Raw genomic sequence first — 21947 nt, 5'->3', positions numbered from 1 at the left:
TACTGTATTACTGTATTATGTATTATAACATATTATACTGTAGTATATGCATTATAATGCATTATACTGTAGTATATTGTATTATTCTGTATTATACTGTTTTATAATGTATTATACTCTATTATACTGTACTTCCCTGACTTTGTCTACTTCCTAAATTTCCCCCATTTCCAGGATCAAGATGTGTACGGAGGTGAACATGGACCACTTCCTGACAGCGCATCATGAGATGGGACACAACCAGTACCAGATGGCCTACAGGAACCTGTCCTACCTGCTGAGAGACGGGGCTAACGAGGGCTTCCACGAGGCCGTGGGGGAGATCATGTCCCTGTCCGCTGCCACCCCCAAACACCTGAAGGCCCTGGGACTCCTGCCAGACGACTTCGTAGAGGATAAAGGTGACAGCTGAGTCAGGGGTAGGGGCAGGTAGTGGTAGAAACAGATCTCGATCTGAGGATAACAGTTAGACAACAGTTGTTGTTGTTGTTATAGCTGGTCTATGGAATACCTGAGTTACACCTGAACAGAATCAGGGACAGGGACAGGGACAGGACAGGGACAGGACAGGGTCAGGAACAGGGTCAGGGACAGGGACAGGGACAGGGTCAGGGACAGGGTCAGGGACAGGGACAGGGTCAGGGACAGGGACAGGGACAGGGACAGGGTCAGGGACAGGGTCAGGGACAGGGACAGGGACAGGGACAGGGACAGGGACAGGGACAGGGACAGGGACAGGGTCAGGGACAGGGACAGGGTCAGGGACAGGGACAGGGACAGGGACAGGGACAGGGACAGGGTCAGGGACAGGGTCAGGGACAGGGTCAGGGTCAGGGACAGGACAGGGACAGGGACAGGGTCAGGGTCAGGGACAGGGACAGGGTCACAGGGACAGGGACAGGGACAGGGACAGGGTCAGGGACAGGAACAGGGTCAGGGACAGGGACAGGGTCAGGGACAGGGACAGGGTCAGGGACAGGGACAGGAACAGGGTCAGGGACAGGGACAGGGACAGGGACAGGGACAGGGACAGGGACAGGGACAGAGTCAGGGACAGGGACAGGGTCAGGGTCAGGGTCAGGGTCAGGGACAGGAACAGGGTCAGGGACAGGGACAGGGTCAGGGTCAGGGACAGGAACAGGGTCAGGGTCAGGACAGGGACAGGGACAGGGTCAGGGACAGGAACAGGGTCAGGGACAGGGACAGGGACAGGGACAGGTCAGGGACAGGGTCAGGGACAGGGACAGGGACAGGAACAGGGACAGGGACAGGGACAGGGACAGGGACAGGGTCAGGGTCAGGGTCAGGGACAGGGACAGGGACAGGAACAGAGTCAGGGACAGGGACAGGGTCAGGGTCAGGGTCAGGGACAGGGACAGGAACAGGGTCAGGGACAGGGACAGGGTCAGGGTCAGGGACAGGGTCAGGGTCAGGGACAGGGACAGGGTCAGGGTCAGGGACAGGGACAGGGTCAGGGTCAAGGACAGGGTCAGGGTCAGGGACAGGGTCAGGGACAGGGACACAGGGTCAGGGACAGGGTCAGGACAGGGACAGGGACAGGGTCAGGGTCAGGGACAGTGACAGGGTCAAGGACAGGGTCAGGGACAGGGTCAGGGTCAGGGTCAGTGACAGGGTCAAGGACAGGGTCAGGGACAGGGACAGGGTCAGGGACAGGGTCAGGGACAGGGACAGGGTCAGGGTCAAGGACAGGGTCAGGGTCAGGGACAGGGTCAGGGACAGGGACAGGGTCAGGGACAGGGACAGGGACAGGGTCAGGGACAGGGTCAGGGTCAGGGACAGGGACAGGGTCAAGGACAGGGTCAGGGACAGGGTCAGGGTCAGGGACAGGGTCAAGGACAGGGTCAGGGACAGGGTCAGGGACAGGGTCAGGGTCAGGGTCAGGACAGGGTCAGGGTCAGGGTCAGGGACAGGGTCAGGGTCAGGGCCAGGGGGTCAGGGTCAGGGACAGGGACAGGGTCAGGGTCAGGACAGGGTCAGGGACAGGGTCAGGGTCAGGACAGGGTCAGGAACAGGGTCAGGGACAGGGACAGGGTCAGGACAGGGGGTCAGGGACAGGGACAGGGACAGGGTCAGGGTCAGGGACAGGGTCAGGTCAGGGACAGGGACAGGGACAGGGACAGGGACAGGTCAGGGACAGGAACAGGGTCAGGGACAGGGACAGGGTCAGGGACAGGGACAGGGTCAGGGACAGGGACAGGGACAGGAACAGGGTCAGGGACAGGGCCAGGGACAGGGACAGGGACAGGGACAGGGACAGGGTCAGGGACAGGGACAGGGACAGGGACAGGAACAGAGTCAGGGACAGGGACAGGGTCAGGGTCAGGGTCAGGGTCAGGGACAGGAACAGGGTCAGGGACAGGGACAGGGTCAGGGTCAGGGACAGGAACAGGGTCAGGTCAGGTCAGGTCAGACAGGGACAGGGACAGGAACAGGGTCAGGGATCAGGAGGGTCAGGGACAGGGTCAGGTCAGGGTCAGGGTCAGGGACAGGGTCAGGGACAGGGACAGGGACAGGAACAGGGTCAGGGACAGGGACAGGGACAGGGACAGGGTCAGGGTCAGGGACAGGGACAGGGACAGGAACAGAGTCAGGGTCAGGGTCAGGGTCAGGGTCAGGGGGTCAGGAACAGGGTCAGGGACAGGGACAGGGTCAGGGTCAGGGTCAGGGACAGGAACAGGTCAGGGACAGGGTCAGGGACAGGGTCAGGGTCAGGTCAGGGGACAGGGTCAGGGTCAGGGACAGGGTCAGGACAGGGTCAGGGTCAGGGACAGGGTCAGGGTCAGGACAGGGTCAGGGTCAGGGTCAGGGTCAGGTATGAGCAAATCTACATGACATGGGGATCAATCACAGGGTCAGGACAGGGTTTCAGGGTCATCAAAATGGCTCCTCTAGTGACAGGGTAACACCCAGACAGGGTCAGGGACAGGGACCAGGGACAGGGTCAGGGTCAGGGTCAGCATTCAGGGTCAAGGACAGGGTCAACGGACAGGGTCAACTTCCTGTCAGGGCCCTGACCATCGGGCCACCCTGTCAGGGCTGGAGGGACAGGGTCAGGGTCAGGGCCATTCTCAGGACCAGGGTCAGGGACAGGGTCAGGAACAGGGTCAGGGTCAGGGACAGGGTCAGGAACAGGGTCAGGGACAAACACAGGGTCAGGTACACAATGGACAGGGTCAGGGACAGGGTCAGGACAGGGACAGGGTCAGGCCATAACTATTGATGCTAATACTCAGGTCAGTTCTCAGGGGGATAGGTCAGGGTCAGGGTTATCCAGGATGAGACATACTGGTCAGGGTCCAGGGTCAGGGTACTCCTTCATCAGGTCTCATCTCAATACCCCTCACATCCAGCCATCAATACCCCTCAGGGGCATCTCAATACCCCTGAGCAAATCTACATCCAGTATATCCCCTGATGGGGATCTCAACCCCAGCCACACTGAGTCAGACCCCCTTCAGGTTTTGTCAATACCCCTCACATCCAACCATTCATCAATCCAGCCATGGCAATCCCCTCACATCCAGTTCTCACTCCCTTCATCAGGTCTCATAACACCCTCACATCCAGAAGTGCCATTCTCACCATCCAGCTATTCTCACTCTGTTTTCCAGGTCAGCATCCAGATTCTCACCACTCACATTCAGCTATTTTCTCAACCGCCCTTCAACACAGCATTCTCAGCCATACCACCTCACATCCAGCCATTCTCTCAAACACCCTTCATCCAGCTTCCTCTGAGATCAACTTCTCTGCCCTCAATCAGGCCCAATGACCATCTCACATCCAGCCATTCTCACTACCCTCTTCTCAAGACCTCACATCCACCTTCTCACCCCTCATGCTGGAGGATTTAGCTCAGGTGGCAGGTCTTCCTCATCCAGCCACCATCCCCACATCCAACCATTCTCCAGTGGATGCAGCCATTCTCACTAGATGACTAAGGATCAGGTCTCATCTCAACACCCCTCAGCATCCAGCCATCCTTCAGCCATTCTCATAGGTCACATCCAGCCATTTCACTCTTTAGGTCTCATCTCAGATACCCCTCACATCCAGCCATTTATCAATTCTCAAGCACTCTCACATCCAGCCATTCTCACTACCCCTCACATCCAGCCATTCTCAATACAGCTATTCTCAAACCCTCACATCCAGCCATTTAGCTCAACCCCTCACATCCAGCCATTCTCAGGATGTCACATCCAGCCATTCTCAGCCCTCACATCCAGCCATTCTCAATGCCCTTACATCAGGTCTCATCTCAATGCCCTCACATTTCTCAATACCCCTCACATCCAGCCATTCTCAATACCCTCACATCCAGCCATTCTCAATGCCCCTCACATCCAGCCATTCTCACTATTTCATCAGCTCATCTCAATACCCTCACATCCAGCCATCCTCAATACCCCTCACATCCAGCCATCCTCAATACCCCTCACATCCAGCCATCCTCAATACCCCTCACATCCAGCCATTCTCAATACCCCTCACATCCAGCCATTCTCACTACTCCTTCATCAGGTCTCATCTCAATACCCCTCACATCCAGCCATCCTCAATACCCCTCACATCCAGCCATTCTCACTACTCCTTCATCAGGTCTCATCTCAATACCCCTCACATCCAGCCATTCTCAATACCCCTCACATCCAGCCATTCTCACTACTCCTTCATCAGGTCTCATCTCAATACCCCTCACATCCAGCCATCCTCAATACCCCTCACATCCAGCCATTCTCACTACTCCTTCATCAGGTCTCATCTCAATACCCCTCACATCCAGCCATCCTCAATACCCCTCACATCCAGCCATTCTCAATACCCCTCACATCCAGCCATTCTCACTACTCCTTCATCAGGTCTCATCTCAACACCCTCACATCCAGCCATCCTCAATACCCTCACATCCAGCCATTCTCACTACCCCTCACATCCAGCCATTCTCACTCCTTCATCAGGTCTCATCTCAATACCCCTCACATCCAGCCATCCTCAATACCCCTCACATCCAGCCATTCTCACTACCCCTCACATCCAGCCATTCTCACTACCCTTCATCCAGGTCCATCTCAATACCCTCACATCCAGCCATCCTCAATACCCTCACATCCAGCCATTCTCAACACCCCTCACATCCAGCCATTCTCAATACCCTTCATCCAGCCATTCTCAACACCCTCACATCCAGCCATTCTCAATACCCCTCACATCCAGCCATTCTCACTACCCTCACATCCAGCCATTCTCAATACTCCTTCATCAGGTCTCATCTCAATACCCCTCACATCCAGCCATCCTCAATACCCCTCACATCCAGCCATTCTCAATACCCCTCACATCCAACCATCTCAGCCCCTCACATCCAACCATTCTCAATACCCTCACATCCAGCCATTCTCAATACCCCTCACATCCAGCCATTCTCAATACCCCTCACATCCAGCCATTCTCAATACCCCTCACTTCCAGGTCTCATCTCAATACCCCTCTCCAGCCATCTCAATACCCCTCACATCCAGCCATCCTCAATACCCCTCACATCCAGCCATCCTCAATACCCCTCATCCAGCCATTCTCACTCCTCCTTCATCAGGTCTCATCTCAACACCCCTCACATCCAGCCATCCTCAATACCCTCACATCCAGCCATTCTCAATACCCCTCACATCCAGCCATTCTCACTACTCCTTCATCAGGTCTCATCTCAATACCCTCACATCCAGCCATCTCAATACCCCTCACATCCAGCCATTCTCAATACCCCTCACATCCAGCCATTCTCACTACTCCTTCATCAGGTCTCATCTCAATACCCCTCACATCCAGCCATCCTCAATACCCCTCACATCCAGCCATTCTCATCCCTTCATCAGGTCTCATCTCAATACCCCTCATATCCAGCCATTCTCAATACCCCTCACATCCAGCCATTCTCACTACTCCTTCATCAGGTCTCATCTCAATACCCTCACATCCAGCCATCCTCAATACCCTCACATCCAGCCATTCTCAACACCCTCACATCCAGCCATTCTCAATACCCCTCACATCCAGCCATTCCTTCATCAGGTCTCATCTCAATACCCCTCACATCCAGCCATCTCAATACCCCTCACATCCAGCCATCCTCACTACTCCTTCATCAGGTCTCATCTCACTACTCCTCATCAGGTCTCATCTCAATACCCCTCACATCCAGCCATTCTCACTACTCCTTCATCAGGTCTCATCTCACTACTCCTTCATCAGGTCTCATCTCAATACCCCTCACATCCAGCCATTCTCAACTCCTTCATCCCATCTCAATCCATCCAGCCATTCTCAATACCCTCACATCCAGCCATTCTCAACAGGTCCCAATACCCCTCACATCCAGCCATTCTCACTACTCCTTCATCAGGTCTCATCTCAATACCCCTCACATCCAGCCATTCTCAGGTCTCATCTCAACACCCTCACATCCAACCATCCTCAATACCCTCACATCCAGCCATTCTCACTACCCCTCACATCCAGCCATTCTCACTACTCCTTCATCAGGTCTCATCTCAATACTCCTTCATCAGGTCTCATCTCAACACCCCTCACATCCAACCATCCTCAATACCCCTCACACCCAGCCATTCTCAACACCCCTCACATCCAGCCATTCTCACTACTCCTTCATCAGGTCTCATCTCAACACCCCTCACATCCAGCCATTTAGCTTCTCAACACCCCTCACATCCAGCCATTCTCACTACCCTCACATCCAGCCATTCTCACTACCCCTCACATCCAGCCATTCTCAACACCCCTCACATCCAGCCATTTAGCTTCTCAACACCCCTCCATCCAGCCATTCTCAACACCCCTCACATCCAGCCATTTAGCTTCAACACCCCTCACATCCAGCCATTCTCACTACCCCTCACATCCAGCCATTCTCACTACTCCTCACATCCAGCCATTCTCACTACCCCTCACATCCAGCCATTCTCACCTTTCCCTCACATCCAGCCATTCTCACCTTTCCCTCACATCCAGCCATTCTCAACACCCCTCACATCCAGCCATTTAGCTTCTCAACACCCTCACATCCAGGTATTCTCACTACCCTCACATCCAGCCATTCTCACTACTCCTCACATCCAGCCATTCTCAACACCCTCACATCCAGCCATTTAGCTTCTCAACACCCCTCACATCCAGCCATTCTCAACACCCTCACATCCAGCCATTTAGCTTCTCAACACCCCTCACATCCAGCCATTCTCAACACCCTCACATCCAGCCATTTAGCTTCTCAACACCCCTCACATCCAGCCATTCTCACTACCCTCACATCCAGCCATTCTCACTACTCCTCACATCCAGCCATTCTCACTACCCTCACATCCAGCCATTCTCACTACCCCTCACATCCAGCCATTCTCACCTTTCCCTCACATCCAGCCATTCTCAACACCCCTCACATCCAGCCATTTAGCTTCTCAACACCCCTCACATCCAGCCATTCTCACTACTCCTCACATCCAGCCATTCTCACATCCAGCCATTCTCAACACCCTCACATCCAGCCATTCTCACATCCAACCATTCTGGAGCTTCTTCAGCTTGTCATAGGTCATTTAGCTTTAGGTGGTGGGAGATGATGAAGCATAGACATGTACTTGACCCAGGACTGTCTCTGTCAGTCATACAGTGCCTTGCGAAAGTATTCGGCCCCCTTGAACTTTGTGACCTTTTGCCACATTTCAGGCTTCAAACATAAAGATATAAAACTATATATTTTTGTGAAGAATCAACAACAAGTGGGACACAATCATGAAGTGGAATGACATTTATTGGATATTTCAAACTTTTTTTACAAATCAAAAACTGAACAATTGGGCATGCAAAATTATTCAGCCCCCTTAAGTTAATACTTTGTAGCGCCACCTTTTGCTGCGATTACAGCTGTAAGTCGCTTGGGGTATGTCTCTATCAGTTTTGCACATCGAGAGACTGACATTTTTCCCATTCCTCCTTGCAAAACAGCTCGAGCTTAGTGAGGTTGGATGGAGAGCATTTGTGAACAGCAGTTTTCAGTTCTTTCCACAGATTCTCGATTGGATCGAGGTCTGGACTTTGACTTGGCCATTCTAACACCTGGATATGTTTATTTTTGAACCATTCCATTGTAGATTTTGCTTTATGTTTTGGATCATTGTCTTGTTGGAAGACAAATCTCCGTCCCAGTCTCAGGTCTTTTGCAGACTCCATCAGGTTTTCTTCCAGAATGGTCCTGTATTTGGCTCCATCCATCTTCCCATCAATTTTAACCATCTTCCCTGTCCCTGCTGAAGAAAAGCAGGCCCAAACCATGATGCTGCCACCACCATATTTGACAGTGGGGATGATGTGTTCAGGGTGATGAGCTGTGTTGCTTTTACGCCAAACATAACGTTTTGCATTGTTGCCAAAAAGTTCAATTTTGGTTTCATCTGACCAGAGCACCTTCTTCCACATGTTTGGTGTGTCTCCCAGGTGGCTTGTGGCAAACTTTAAACTACACTTTTTATGGATATCTTTAAGAAATGGCTTTCTTCTTGCCACTCTTCCATAAAGGCCAGATTTGTGCAATATACGACTGATTGTTGTCCTATGGACAGAGTCTCCCACCTCAGCTGTAGATCTCTGCAGTTCATCCAGAGTGATCATGGGCCTCTTGGCTGCATCTCTGATCAGTCTTCTCCTTGTATGAGCTGAAAGTTTAGAGGGACGGCCAGGTCTTGGTAGATTTGCAGTGGTCTGATACTCCTTCCATTTCAATATTATCGCTTGCACAGTGCTCCTTGGGATGTTTAAAGCTTGGGAAACCTTTTTGTATCCAAATCCGGCTTTAAACTTCTTCACAACAGTATCTCGGACCTGCCTGGTGTGTTCCTTGTTCTTCATGATGCTCTCTGCGCTTTTAACGGACCTCTGAGACTATCACAGTGCAGGTGCATTTATACGGAGACTTGATTACATACAGGAGGATTGTATTTATCATCATTAGTCATTTAGGTCAACATTGGATCATTCAGAGATCCTCACTGAACTTCTGGAGAGAGTTTGCTGCACTGAAAGTAAAGGGGCTGAATAATTTTGCACGCCCAATTTTTCAGTTTTTGATTTGTTAAAAAAGTTTGAAATATCCAATAAATGTCGTTCCAGTTCATGATTGTGTCCCACTTGTTGTTGATTCTTCACAAAAAAATACAGTTTTATATCTTTATGTGTGAAGCCTGAAATGTGGCAAAAGGTTGCAAAGTTCAAGGGGGCCGAATACTTTCGCAAGGCACTGTAGATACTTCACCAGGACATGTACTGTACTTGACCCAGGACTTTCTCTGTCTGTCATAGATACTTCAACAGGACATGTACTGTATCTGACCCAGGACTGTCTCTGTCATAGATACTTCACCAGGACATGTACTGTATCTGACCCAGGACTGTCTCTGTCGTAGATACTTCACCAGGACATGTACTGTACTTGACCCAGGACTGTCTCTGTCATAGATACTTCACCAGGACATGTACTGTACTTGACCCAGGACTGTCTCTGTCATAGATACTTCACCAGGACATGTACTGTACTTGACCAAGGACTGTCTCTGTCATAGATACTTCACCAGGACATTTACTGTACTTGACCCAGGACTGTCTCTGTCATAGATACTTCACCAGGACATGTACTGTACTTGACCCAGGACTGTCTCTGTCATAGATACTTCACCAGGACATTTACTGTACTTGACCCAGGACTGTCTCTGTCATAGATACTTCACCAGGACTATCTACCAGTTCCAGTTCCAGAAGGCTCTCTGTGAGGCAGCTGGCCACTCTGGACCCTTATTCAAGTGTGACATCACCAACTCTACAGCAGCCGGGGACAAGCTCAGGTGCTCCTACCAAATCTGTTTGTTGTTGCGTCTGTCATGTCTACTTCTAAGAATGCTGAATGGCCAATGAACAAGTAAACAAACTAACAACCACATCTCATTTTACAGGACGATGCTGGAGTTCGGGAGGTCAAAGTCGTGGACCAGAGCCCTGAAGACGATTTCAGGAAATGCCCAGATGGACTCCGCCCCTCTCCTGGACTACTTCAAGGACCTCCATGTTTGGCTCAGAGACGAAAACAACAAGAACAACAGGACGCCAGGATGGAGAGCAGCTGAGGACCCATGTGAGTACCTATAGAGTAGTGTCCCTATCCATACTAGGGCACTATCTAGTGTGCATAGCCAATATATCGCTTCACACAAAGTAGTACAAAAGTACAGTGGACCCATGTGAGTCCAGATTCTGTATCTAGTTCACTATCCAGTATGCATAGTAAATACATCACTCCATACTATGTTCTGTGCCATTTTAGATGTAGTTAAAAGTTATATATTCTATAAATAATGCATATTTCCTATCTGTTCAACAGTCTCAGAGAATGCCTTTAAAGTGAGGTTGAGTCTGAAAGCAGCGATGGGTGACAAGGCAGTGAGTACACTAAGCTGAACTTGGTTGTAAAACAGCTCCACTACCTTTTCGTTTGGACGATCTCTTCATATAATCCAGTTGAACTGACTTGAATGGTTTCTCTTCCAGTACATGTGGAACGCCAACGAGATGTACCTGTTCAAAGCCAACATGGCCTACGCCATGAGACAGTATTACCTTGAGGTCAACAAGACTGCAGCTCTTTTCACGTAAGTGTTTCACAATAAAAGTCCACCTAGACGTCACTCACTCTCAGCTTTGCTTCTCTTTATGTCAGTCACTCCCATCACATTCCAGAATGAAAATGTATATATATTGTATCAATATTATTTATGAGAATCTTCTTGTGACATCACATCATTTTATTATCTTTGTTCCAGGACAGAGAACATCCACACCTACAAGGAGACAGCCAGAATCTCTTTCTACTTTGTGGTGACTGACCCTGCCAACTCTGCCGTGGTCATTCCCAAAGCTGAGGTAGAGGCTGCTATCAGGTAAAGGAGTCAACCCTTGAACGTGAGCTGATTACACATGCTAAAACAAACCTTGCCCGATCATATCTGCCAAACTGAGTGAGCGACACCACAAGACTGTCTGAAACACAGTAATAACACTTTGTGTAACATTCTTGATGTGGTTTCTGAAACTACAGCCATAAACAAAGTTGCATCTTCCCACCAGCATTCAGTAAATCCTCTTATGGATGTTTTATTCCAGTATTTGTACATTAAACATTACCCATAACCCCATGACTCAAGCCATCGTTCATCTCACTAGGATGTCCAGAGGTCGAATCAATGACGCATTCAAACTGGACGATAAAACTCTGGAGTTCGAGGTCTCCTAGCAACGCTGGCCCCGCCCGTGGAGCAGCCGGTCACCGTCTGGCTGGTGGTGTTTGGGGTGGTCATGGGACTGGTGGTCTGCATGGGCTGTTACCTCATCATCTCTGGTTTCAGAGACAGGAAGAAGTGAGTCTGGGCCGTATTCATAACAGGGTTGATCATCTCCGTATTGGTTTCAGAGACAGGAAGAAGTGAGTCTGAGTCTGGGCATCTCTGGTTTCATTCATAACAGGGTTGATCATCTCTGGTTTCAGAGACAGGAAGAAGTGAGTCTGGGCCGTATTCATAACAGGGTTGATCATCTGGTTTCAGAGACAGGAAGAAGTGAGTCTGGGCCGTATTCATAACAGGACAGGAAGAAGTGTCTGGGCTGTATTCATAACAGGGTTGATCATCTCTGGTTTCAGAGACAGGAAGAAGTGAGTCTGGGCCGTATTCATAACAGGGTTGCAAAATTCTTCCAACCAGGATTTCTGGAAAACCAGGGAAATTTGGGCAAAGTTACCAGGATTTTGCAACCCTATTCATAAAGCATACCAGAATAAGAGTGCTGATCTAGGATCAGGTCCTCCCTGTCCATGTAATCATATATTCATTATGATCTAAAAGGCAAACCTGATCCTAGGTCAGCGCCAACTGTGAGATGCTTTATGTTGTTTTAAGGAATGAAAAGAGTAGAGGTTCAAATACAGTTTGAACCAAACTTAATCCTAAACTCAAATCCTGCTATCTAGTCGACCTAAAACTTCAAGTATTTGACATGTATTCGACCCAGGTCTGGAAGAGACTAATTCATTACTACATGTTTAATTAACAACCTCACCATTTGGTCTGGAAGAGACTAATTAATTACTACATGTTTAAATAACAACCTCACCATTTGCAAAATGTTCATTTAAGCAGTTTTTAAAGACACATGACAGTTCTTTCTCTTCTATATCTCCAGGAAATGTGCAGCGAAAGCTGAGGAGAACGCAGAGAACCCCTACGGCGTGACCAACAAAACATTTGAGAGGGAAGAGGATGAACAGACAGGGTTCTGAGTCGCTGATTGTCAGTGTGAAAGTTTGACAGACGACTTGACAGATCTGAAAACCCCCTACAACAACAACAACAACTATTTCAAGAAGACCACATTCGAAGTTGGATCATTCGTTTAAATTATGTATAAATTCAAGACATTTGTAGAGTTTTAGAATATATTTTTATTCTAAATAAAAAAGACTTAAGTCACAGAAAAATATAAAAGCATTACTCATCTGACTAAACGATCAATAACTGACAAATACACAAATAATTAGCATTTGTTTGTATGATACATAGCTACTTCTCTCTGCAATAGCAGAATAAACAGGCCACTGCTGCATTACACACACACACACACACACACACACACACACACACACACACACACACACACACACACACACACACACACACACACACACACACACACACACACACACACACACACACACACACACACACACACACACACACACATTGTAATATCAGTACACATCCATTCTTTTCCTGGGCTCTGTTTCTTTACATTCAATGAATCAACAGTATATTTATGGTAGCCAGTATAGCCCACTCAGCAATCATCATTGTTTTCCAGGGACTCATGGGATCAATACAAAATGAGATGGTATAAAATGGTGGTACAAAATGGTGGTACAAAATGGTGGTACAAAATGGTGGTATAAAATGGTGGTACAAAATGGTGGTACAAAATGGTGGCACAAAATGGTGGTATAAAATGGTGGTACAAAATGGGGGTATAAAATACACTATAGAAACTACATAGAGAAACATAACATGCAGAAATAAACCCTCTTCATCATTTATGGATGACAAAGAAGAATGACTGGTCCCCAGTCATCCCCTGGGGTTTCCCCAACACTACTTTGGTCTTGTTAGAAGTGTGGATGAACCAGCCCTGGCAGTAGGCGGACTCAAACCGGCGTTGTTTGCTCATTTCAGCCTTCATGTAGAAGACAAACGCCTGGATCTCCTCATCATCCTTCCTGATGCTTTTCAGTCTGTGTTTGTCACAAGTCTGAAAGGATATGTACAGGTTAAAAGATATTATTATTATTCAACAATTCCTTTTGGTCCTTGTGCATATCTACCTAAATCTGCTTTTAAAGCCTGAATGGACCTGTGCAGTATTGGGAACACTATTCACTACTCAAATTCAACATGAACATGGAATAACTATAACACAACAGGGAATAACAATAACACAACATGGAACAACAATAACATGGAACAACAATAACACAACAGGGAATAACAATAACAGGGAATAACAATAACAGGGAATAACACAACATGGAATAACAATATCACAACATGGAACAACAATAACACAACATGGAATAACAATAACATGGAACAACAATAACACAACAGGGAATAACAATAACAGGGAATAACAATAACAGGGAATAACAATAACAGGGAACAACAATAACACAACAGGGAATAACAATAACAGGGAATAACAATAACAGGGAATAACAATAACAGGGAACAACAATAACACAACATGGAACAACAATATCACAACATGGAACAACAATAACACAACATGGAATAACAATAACATGGAATAACAATAACACAACAGGGAATAACAATAACAGGGAACAACAATAACAGGGAATAACACAACATGGAACAACAATAACATGGAACAACAATAACACAACAGGGAATAACAATAACAGGGAATAACAATAACAGGGAATAACACAACATGGAATAACAATATCACAACATGGAACAACAATAACACAACATGGAATAACAATAACATGGAACAACAATAACACAACAGGGAATAACAATAACAGGAATAACAATAACAGGAATAACAATAACAGGGAACAACAATAACACAACAGGGAATAACAATAACAGGGAATAACAATAACAGGGAATAACAATAACAGGGAACAACAATAACACAACATGGAACAACAATAACAATAACAGGGAACAACAATAACACAACATGGAACAACAATAACAATAACAGGGAACAACAATAAAACACAACATGGAACAACAATAACAATAACAGGGAATAACAATAACACAACAGGGAATAACAATAACACAACAGGGAATAACAATAACACAACATGGAACAACAATAACAACATGGAATAACAATAACACAACAGGGAATAACAATAACACAACATGGAACAACAATAACAATTTATAACAACAACAGTCTTTATCCTTAAGAGTCTATTGATGACTGGAATAACAATAACACAACAGGGAATAACAATAACACAACAGGGAATAACAATAACACAACATGGAATAACAATAACACAACATGGAATAACAATAACAGGGAATAACAATAACACAACATGGAATAACAATAACACAACAGGGAACAACAATAACAATAACAGGAAACAACAATAACACAACATGGAACAACAATAACAATAACAGGGAACAACAATAACACAACATGGAACAACAATAACAATAACAGGGAATAACAATAACACAACAGGGAATAAGAATAACACAACATGGAACAACAATAACACAACAGGGAATAAGAATAACACAACATGGAACAACAATAACAAACATGGAATAACAATAACACAACAGGGAATAACAATAACAAACATGGAATAACAATAACACAACATGGAATAACACAACAGGGAATAACAATAACACAACAGGGAATAACAATAACACAACATGGAATAACAATAACACAACAGGGAAAGAATAACATGGTATGACCATATTAAAACAATTCCATGTTAGTTTAGTAGATCCTGGACTAAATGGTGTGTTAAGTTAAACCCAGCAATGATCCTGGATAAAGTAAGGTCCATCTGGGTGAGAACTCAAGGTAATACATGTCAGATTATGAGTTTAACAAGTATTACTATGTATTTTGGGTACTCAACCGGGTAAATATCCCTTTATTATACTGTTTAGAAATTATTTTATGACCTGAACCTAAATACATGCAAATTATGTGAATTTCAAATTGCAAATATACCTGAAGCGCTCACCAACAATATAGTGCCATCTGTAGGTCTCATTGAACTGAAATAGTGAAAATACACCTGAAGATCTCGCCAAACTTGTAAAAAAATATGTATATATTTTTAATCTGTTAAAAAACATGGGAGCCTCTTAATTGTAAAGAGCAGGCTGTTGAGACTGAAGACAAATGGTCTCTGGACTACCAAGTAGCTCAGAGTTGTAGGAGTTCTCTCAAGATGAGTAAATGGAGTACTTTCCTAAATCAGTTCACAGACACCATCTGGCCAAAGGGTGAAGGAAGCGAAACTGCTGTCAGGGGACATGTAGTAAAATGTGCTAGGCTAAACCCCGCAACTCTCCTACCAATCCCAACGACACCATCCATCACTGCTGTCTAGACGTGATGGTGACATCGTCACTGCCAACCAGGACTTGAGTGACGTGCCTTTTAAATGCTGACTTAGTGTCATATTCAGATGGGTCATCCTACCTGGACTAAATGGGAAATAGATGGGCGGGGCCCGCTGTAGTCACAGACCACACATGGCTAGGGTCTGCTCCGTTACATCCTGGTACCTCAGCACAGTTGGCAGAGGGGACGGGCTGACACACGCGTTGATGCTGACAGAGGGATGGCGCCTCGATCACACCATCAGCGTTATTACACAAAAAGGTACGCAGCATCATCTGGATGTGTGTGCAACAACAGTTCAACATTCACCTTCTGCTACCACTTCTGTCAAGTCGTCTACACATGCAGTTTTACACCAACATACACCACCACACAGAACGCACTGCAACGCACTGCAGCAAGGCAAACGCAGCGTTCCATTGGAAATTAATGTACTTCTGATGGACCTAAACGTCATGACGTCGTCGGTGTGATCGAGGCGTAAGAAGGTGACAATCTACACTGATTCAAGGTATGTATGTGGTGTTTGCCAGGACTTCAGGAGGTTGTGGAAACGGCGTGGGTTTATGACGTTGTTAAACACGACGGTAGCGGCTATGTTAGGAGCGGCGGCGTTACCCAACACTGGTGTTATTATTAAATGTGCCGCCCACATTTAGTGCCGATTCTGTTACGAAAGGGGATGCCAGTGCTGACATGGCTGCGAAAGCAGCAGCGGCCATGGTTCCTCCTCCCCTCACCCACGGTTCCTCCCCCCCTCACGGGACTCACCTATGGTTCCTCCCCCCCTCACGGGACTCACCCACGGTTCCTCCCCCCCTCACGGGACTCACCCACGGTTCCTCCCCCTCACGGGACTCACCCACGGTTCCTCCCCCCTCACGGGACTCACCCACGGTTCCTCCCCGCTCACGGGACTCACCCACGGTTCCTCCCCCTCACGGGACTCACCCACGGTTCCCCCCCCCCTCACGGGACTCACCCACGGTTCCTCCCCCGCTCACGGGACTCACCCACGGTTCCTCCCCCTCACGGGACTCACCCATGGTTCCCCCCCCCTCACGGGACTCACCCACGGTTCTCCCCTCACGGGACTCACCCATGGTCCCCCCCCTCACGGGACTCACCAATGGTTCCTCCTCCCCTCACGGGACTCACCCATGGTTCCTCACCAATGGTTCCTCCTCCCCTCACGGACTCACCCATGGTTCCTCCTCCCCTCACGGGACTCACCCATGGTGACTGTACATACTTCTACTGATGCTGTTAATATGCAAAACCATGCTGATACCGTTGAAAAGTGGTGTTTGATGTCTTCAGGCTGAAAACCCGATGACGACGGCGTCTGGCGCCCCCCAGACGGCCGTACGCCACTCATACTACTTCCCTATCTTGCACACATACGTATAGTATCATGGAACGACACCTGAGTCCAAGGAGAGATGTTAGGAATGTGTAGGAAAGAATGGTATTGTCCCAAATTTGGCCTAATTTGCAAAAACAAAATGGTTAGAAAGATCTGAAACACAACATGAAAACAACCACTCCAGTTACTGGAATGGGAACCAGATCACTACCATGGGAACCAGATCACTACCATGGGATACAGATCACTACCATGGGAACCAGATCACTACCATGGGAACCAGATCACTACCATGGGATCCAGATCACTACCATGGGAACCAGATCACTACCATGGGAACCAGATCACTACCATGGGAACCAGATCACTACCATGGGAACCAGATCACTACAGATCACTACCATGGGAACCAGATCACTACCATGGGAACCCTTTGGAAAGCTTCAAATCAATGTCATCTGTTTACCACCAAGTAAAGGGTCAAAAATATTGTTTGTATTAGATACGTTCTCCAAGTGGGTTGAAGTCCCCCCCACTAGGAGGAATGTTGCTACCACCGAAGCGGGGAGTGCCTGGGCACCTGGAAAGTGACCAGGGCCCGGAATTTATGACTGATAAAGGCTAGCACACTAGGCTACCTGCCTAGTAGTAATAGTAGTACTAGTACCTGCCTACCTTCCCTAGAACAACATACCTGTTCTGTATATTCCCACTATCCTTAAAGAACTCGCTGAGTTGCATGAATTGACTGAGTCTGCCGTGCCCATATCATCCAGTTGAAGGCCATTATACATTCCTCTGTAAATGTCAAGGTGAAAGCTGCAATTGGTTCCTTTAGCAGTGAAAGGGGGACTGGTGAACAGACTGACCTCTGGTAAACAACAATACTGTATGTGGGACACAATCTGGTCCTGGGATGACTCACTGTTGGTGAATGTCTGTAAACTGACTGTAGTTCTGCTCCGTACCTTTCATATGAGTTATGACCCGATGTCTGTGCGGTACAGAGGGCACGTGCCCTGGCAGGTGCCCTGGGAAAGGTGCTCTGGGAAAAGTGCCCCCATTGACGATGTAGGGAGTGACGTCTCGGTCCCTTGTACCACTACAATAAGGAGCCAGAGGACTGTAGCTCGCCTGAAATACCTAACCGCAATGTCTATTAGAGGACCTTGAACCACCTGACCCCAATGTCTATTAGAGGGCCTTGAACCACCTGACCCCAATGTCTATTAGAGGGCTTTGAACCACCTGACCCCAATGTCTATTAGAGGGCCTTAAACCACCTGACCGCAATGTCTATTAGAGGACCTTGAACCACCTGACCCCAATGTCTATTAGAGGGCCTTGAACCACCTGACCCCAATGTCTATTAGAGGGCCCTGAACCACCTGACCCCAATGTCTATTAGAGGGCCTTGAACCACCTGACCCCAATGTCTATTAGAGGGCCTTGAACCACCTGACCCCAATGTCTATTAGAGGGCCTTGAACCACCTGACCGTAATGTCTATTAGAGGGCCTTGAACCACCTGACCGCAATGTCTATTAGAGGGCCTTGAACCACCTGACCATAATGTCTATTAGAGGGCCTTGAACCACCTGACCCCAATGTCTATTAGAGGGCCTTGAACCACCTGACCGCAATGTCTATTAGAGGGCCTTGAACCACCTGACGCCAATGTCTATTAGAGGGCCTTGAACCACCCCCAATGTCTATTAGAGGGCCCTGAACCACCTGACCCCAATGTCTATTAGAGGGCCTTGAACCACCTGACCCCAATGTCTATTAGAGGGCCTTGAACCACCTGACCCCAATGTCTATTAGAGGGCCTTGAACCACCTGACCCCAATGTCTATTAGAGGGCCTTGAACCACCTGACCCCAATGTCTATTAGAGGGCCTTGAACCACCTGACCCCAATGTCTATTAGAGGGCCTTGAACCACCTGACCGCAATGTCTATTAGAGGGCCTTGAACCACCTGACCCCAATGTCTATTAGAGGGCCTTGAACCACCTGACCCCAATGTCTATTAGAGGGCCTTGAACCACCTGACCCCAATGTCTATTAGAGGGCCTTGAACCACCTGACCACAATGTCTATTAGAGGGCCTTGAACCACCTAACCCCAATGTCTATTAGAGGGCCTTGAACCACCTAACCCCAATGTCTATTAGAGGGCCTTGAACCACCTGACCCCAATGTCTATTAGAGGGCCTTGAACCACCTGACCCCAATGTCTATTAGAGGGCCTTGAACCACCTGACCCCAATGTCTATTAGAGGGCCTTGATCCACCTGACCCCAATGTCTATTAGAGGGCCTTGAACCACCTGACCCCAATGTCTATTAGAGGGCCCTGAACCACCTGACCCCAATGTCTATTAGAGGGCCTTGAACCACCTGACCATAATGTCTATTAGAGGGCCTTGAACCACCTGACCCCAATGTCTATTAAAGGGCCTTGAACCACCTGACCCCAATGTCTATTAGAGGGCCTTGAACCACCTGACCCCAATGTCTATTAGAGGGCCTTGAACCACCTGACCCCAATGTCTATTAGAGGGCCTTGAACCACCTGACCCCAATGTCTATTAGAGGGCCTTGAACCACCTGACCCCGCTATTGACACCTTGTTGAGTCCATGTCCCGACAAATTGAGGCTGTTCTGAGGGCAAAAGGGGGGACTGGGGGTGCAACTCAGTATTAGAAACGTGTTCGGTATAGTCAGTGTATAGTCAGGGTATAGTCAGGTTATAGTCAGGGTATAGTCAGGGTATAGTCAGGGTATAGTCAGGGTATAGTCAGTGTATAGTCAGGGTATAGTCAGTGTATAGTCAGTGTATAGTCAGAGGGTATAGTCAGGGTATAGTCAGGGTATAGTCAGGGTATAGTCAGGGTATAGTCAGGGTATAGTCAGGGTATAGTCAGGGTGTAGTCAAGGTGTAGTCAGGGTGTAGTCAGTGTATAGTCAGTGTATAGTCAGTGTATAGTCAGTGTATAGTCAGGGTATAGTCAGTGTATAGTCAGGGTATAGTCAGTGTATAGTCAGGGTGTAGTCAGTGTATAGTCAGTGTATAGTCAGTGTATAGTCAGTGTATAGTCAGGGTATAGTCAGGGTATAGTCAGTGTATAGTCAGGGTATAGTCAGTGTATAGTTGCACCCCTTCTGAAAAAACCTACACTCGATCCCTCCGATGTCAACAACTACAGACCAGTATCCCTTCTTTCTTTTCTCTCCAAAACTCTTGAACGTGCCGTCCTTGGCCAGCTCTCCCGCTATCTCTCTCTGAATGACCTTCTTGATCCAAATCAGTCAGGTTTCAAGACTAGTCATTCAACTGAGACTGCTCTTCTCTGTTTCACGGAGGCGCTCCGCACCGCTAAAGCTAACTCTCTCTCCTCTGCTCTCATCCTTCTAGACCTATCGGCTGCATTCGATACTGTGAACCATCAGATCCTCCTCTCCACCCTCTCCGAGTTGGGCATCTCCGGCGCGGCCCACGCTTGATTGCGTCCTACCTGACAGGTCGCTCCTACCAGGTGGCGTGGCGAGAATCTGTCTCCTCACCACGCGCTCTCACCACTGGTGTCCCCCAGGGCTCTGTTCTAGGCCCTCTCCTATTCTCGCTATACACCAAGTCACTTGGCTCTGTCATAACCTCACATGGTCTCTCCTATCATTGCTATGCAGACGACACACAATTAATCTTCTCCTTTCCCCCTTCTGATGACCAGGTGGCGAATCGCATCTCTGCATGTCTGGCAGACATATCAGTGTGGATGACGGATCACCACCTCAAGCTGAACCTCGGCAAGACGGAGCTGCTCTTCCTCCCGGGAAGGACTGCCCGTTCCATGATCTCGCCATCACGGTTGACAACTCCATTGTGTCCTCCTCCCAGAGCGCTAAGAACCTTGGCGTGATCCTGGACAACACCCTGTCGTTCTCAACTAACATCAAGGCGGTGGCCCGTTCCTGTAGGTTCATGCTCTACAACATCCGCAGAGTACGACCCTGCCTCACACAGGAAGTGGCGCAGGTCCTAATCCAGGCACTTGTCATCTCCCGTCTGGATTACTGCAACTCGCTGTTGGCTGGGCTCCCTGCCTGTGCCATTAAACCCCTACAACTCATCCAGAACGCCGCAGCCCGTCTGGTGTTCAACCTTCCCAAGTTCTCTCACGTCACCCCGCTCCTCCGCTCTCTCCACTGGCTTCCAGTTGAAGCTCGCATCCGCTACAAGACCATGGTGCTTGCCTACGGAGCTGTGAGGGGAACGGCACCTCAGTACCTCCAGGCTCTGATCAGGCCCTACACCCAAACAAGGGCACTGCGTTCATCCACCTCTGGCCTGCTCGCCTCCCTACCACTGAGGAAGTACAGTTCCCGCTCAGCCCAGTCAAAACTGTTCGCTGCTCTGGCCCCCCAATGGTGGAACAAACTCCCTCACGACGCCAGGACAGCGGAGTCAATCACCACCTTCCGGAGACACCTGAAACCCCACCTCTTTAAGGAATACCTAGGATAGGATAAGTTATCCTTCTCACCCCCCTTTAAGATTTAGATGCACTATTGTAAAGTTACTGTTCTACTGGATGTCATAAGGTGAATGCACCAATTTGTAAGTCGCTCTGGATAAGAGCGTCTGCTAAATGACTTAAATGTAAATGTAAATGTATAGTCAGGGTATAGTCAGTGTATAGTCAGGGTATAGTCAGGGTATAGTCAGGGTATAGTCAGGGTATAGTCAGGG

General features: G+C 48.2%; 1 protein-coding gene, 1 long non-coding RNA gene and 1 pseudogene across 13 annotated transcripts in view; 1 reads left to right on the top strand and 2 right to left on the bottom strand.

Moving 5' to 3' along the window:
- The first annotated feature begins 147 nt into the window (after nucleotides 1-147).
- Nucleotides 148-12592, top strand: LOC118382813 (angiotensin-converting enzyme 2-like; annotated as a pseudogene).
- Nucleotides 12593-12623: 31 nt separating this feature from the next.
- The window catches only part of LOC118381390 (uncharacterized), a 29993-nt gene continuing 20669 nt past the window's right edge, over nucleotides 12624-21947 (bottom strand). Inside the window, exon 8 of the mRNA XM_052500078.1 lies at nucleotides 12624-13434. Coding sequence (XP_052356038.1) covers nucleotides 13216-13434 — 219 coding nt within the window. The 3' untranslated portion in view covers nucleotides 12624-13215. The remainder of the gene's footprint in view (nucleotides 13435-21947) is intronic.
- LOC127916826 (uncharacterized) lies at nucleotides 17041-20687 on the bottom strand. Of its 12 annotated transcripts, none has more exons than XR_008096198.1 (3): nucleotides 19559-20687; nucleotides 19209-19278; nucleotides 17041-19138 (listed from the first exon to the last, which is right to left on the bottom strand). It is a non-coding gene; the product is annotated as an uncharacterized LOC127916826 (long non-coding RNA). The 12 variants fall into 12 exon arrangements; XR_008096195.1 differs by having other exon boundaries at nucleotides 17041-19278; nucleotides 19559-19593; nucleotides 19664-20687; XR_008096193.1 differs by having other exon boundaries at nucleotides 17041-18547; nucleotides 18583-19453; nucleotides 19664-20687.

Source organism: Oncorhynchus keta, chromosome 37 (genome assembly GCF_023373465.1).
Source record: "Oncorhynchus keta strain PuntledgeMale-10-30-2019 chromosome 37, Oket_V2, whole genome shotgun sequence".
NCBI lineage: Eukaryota > Metazoa > Chordata > Actinopteri > Salmoniformes > Salmonidae > Oncorhynchus > Oncorhynchus keta.
This window is presented reverse-complemented; position numbering and strand designations above follow the sequence as displayed.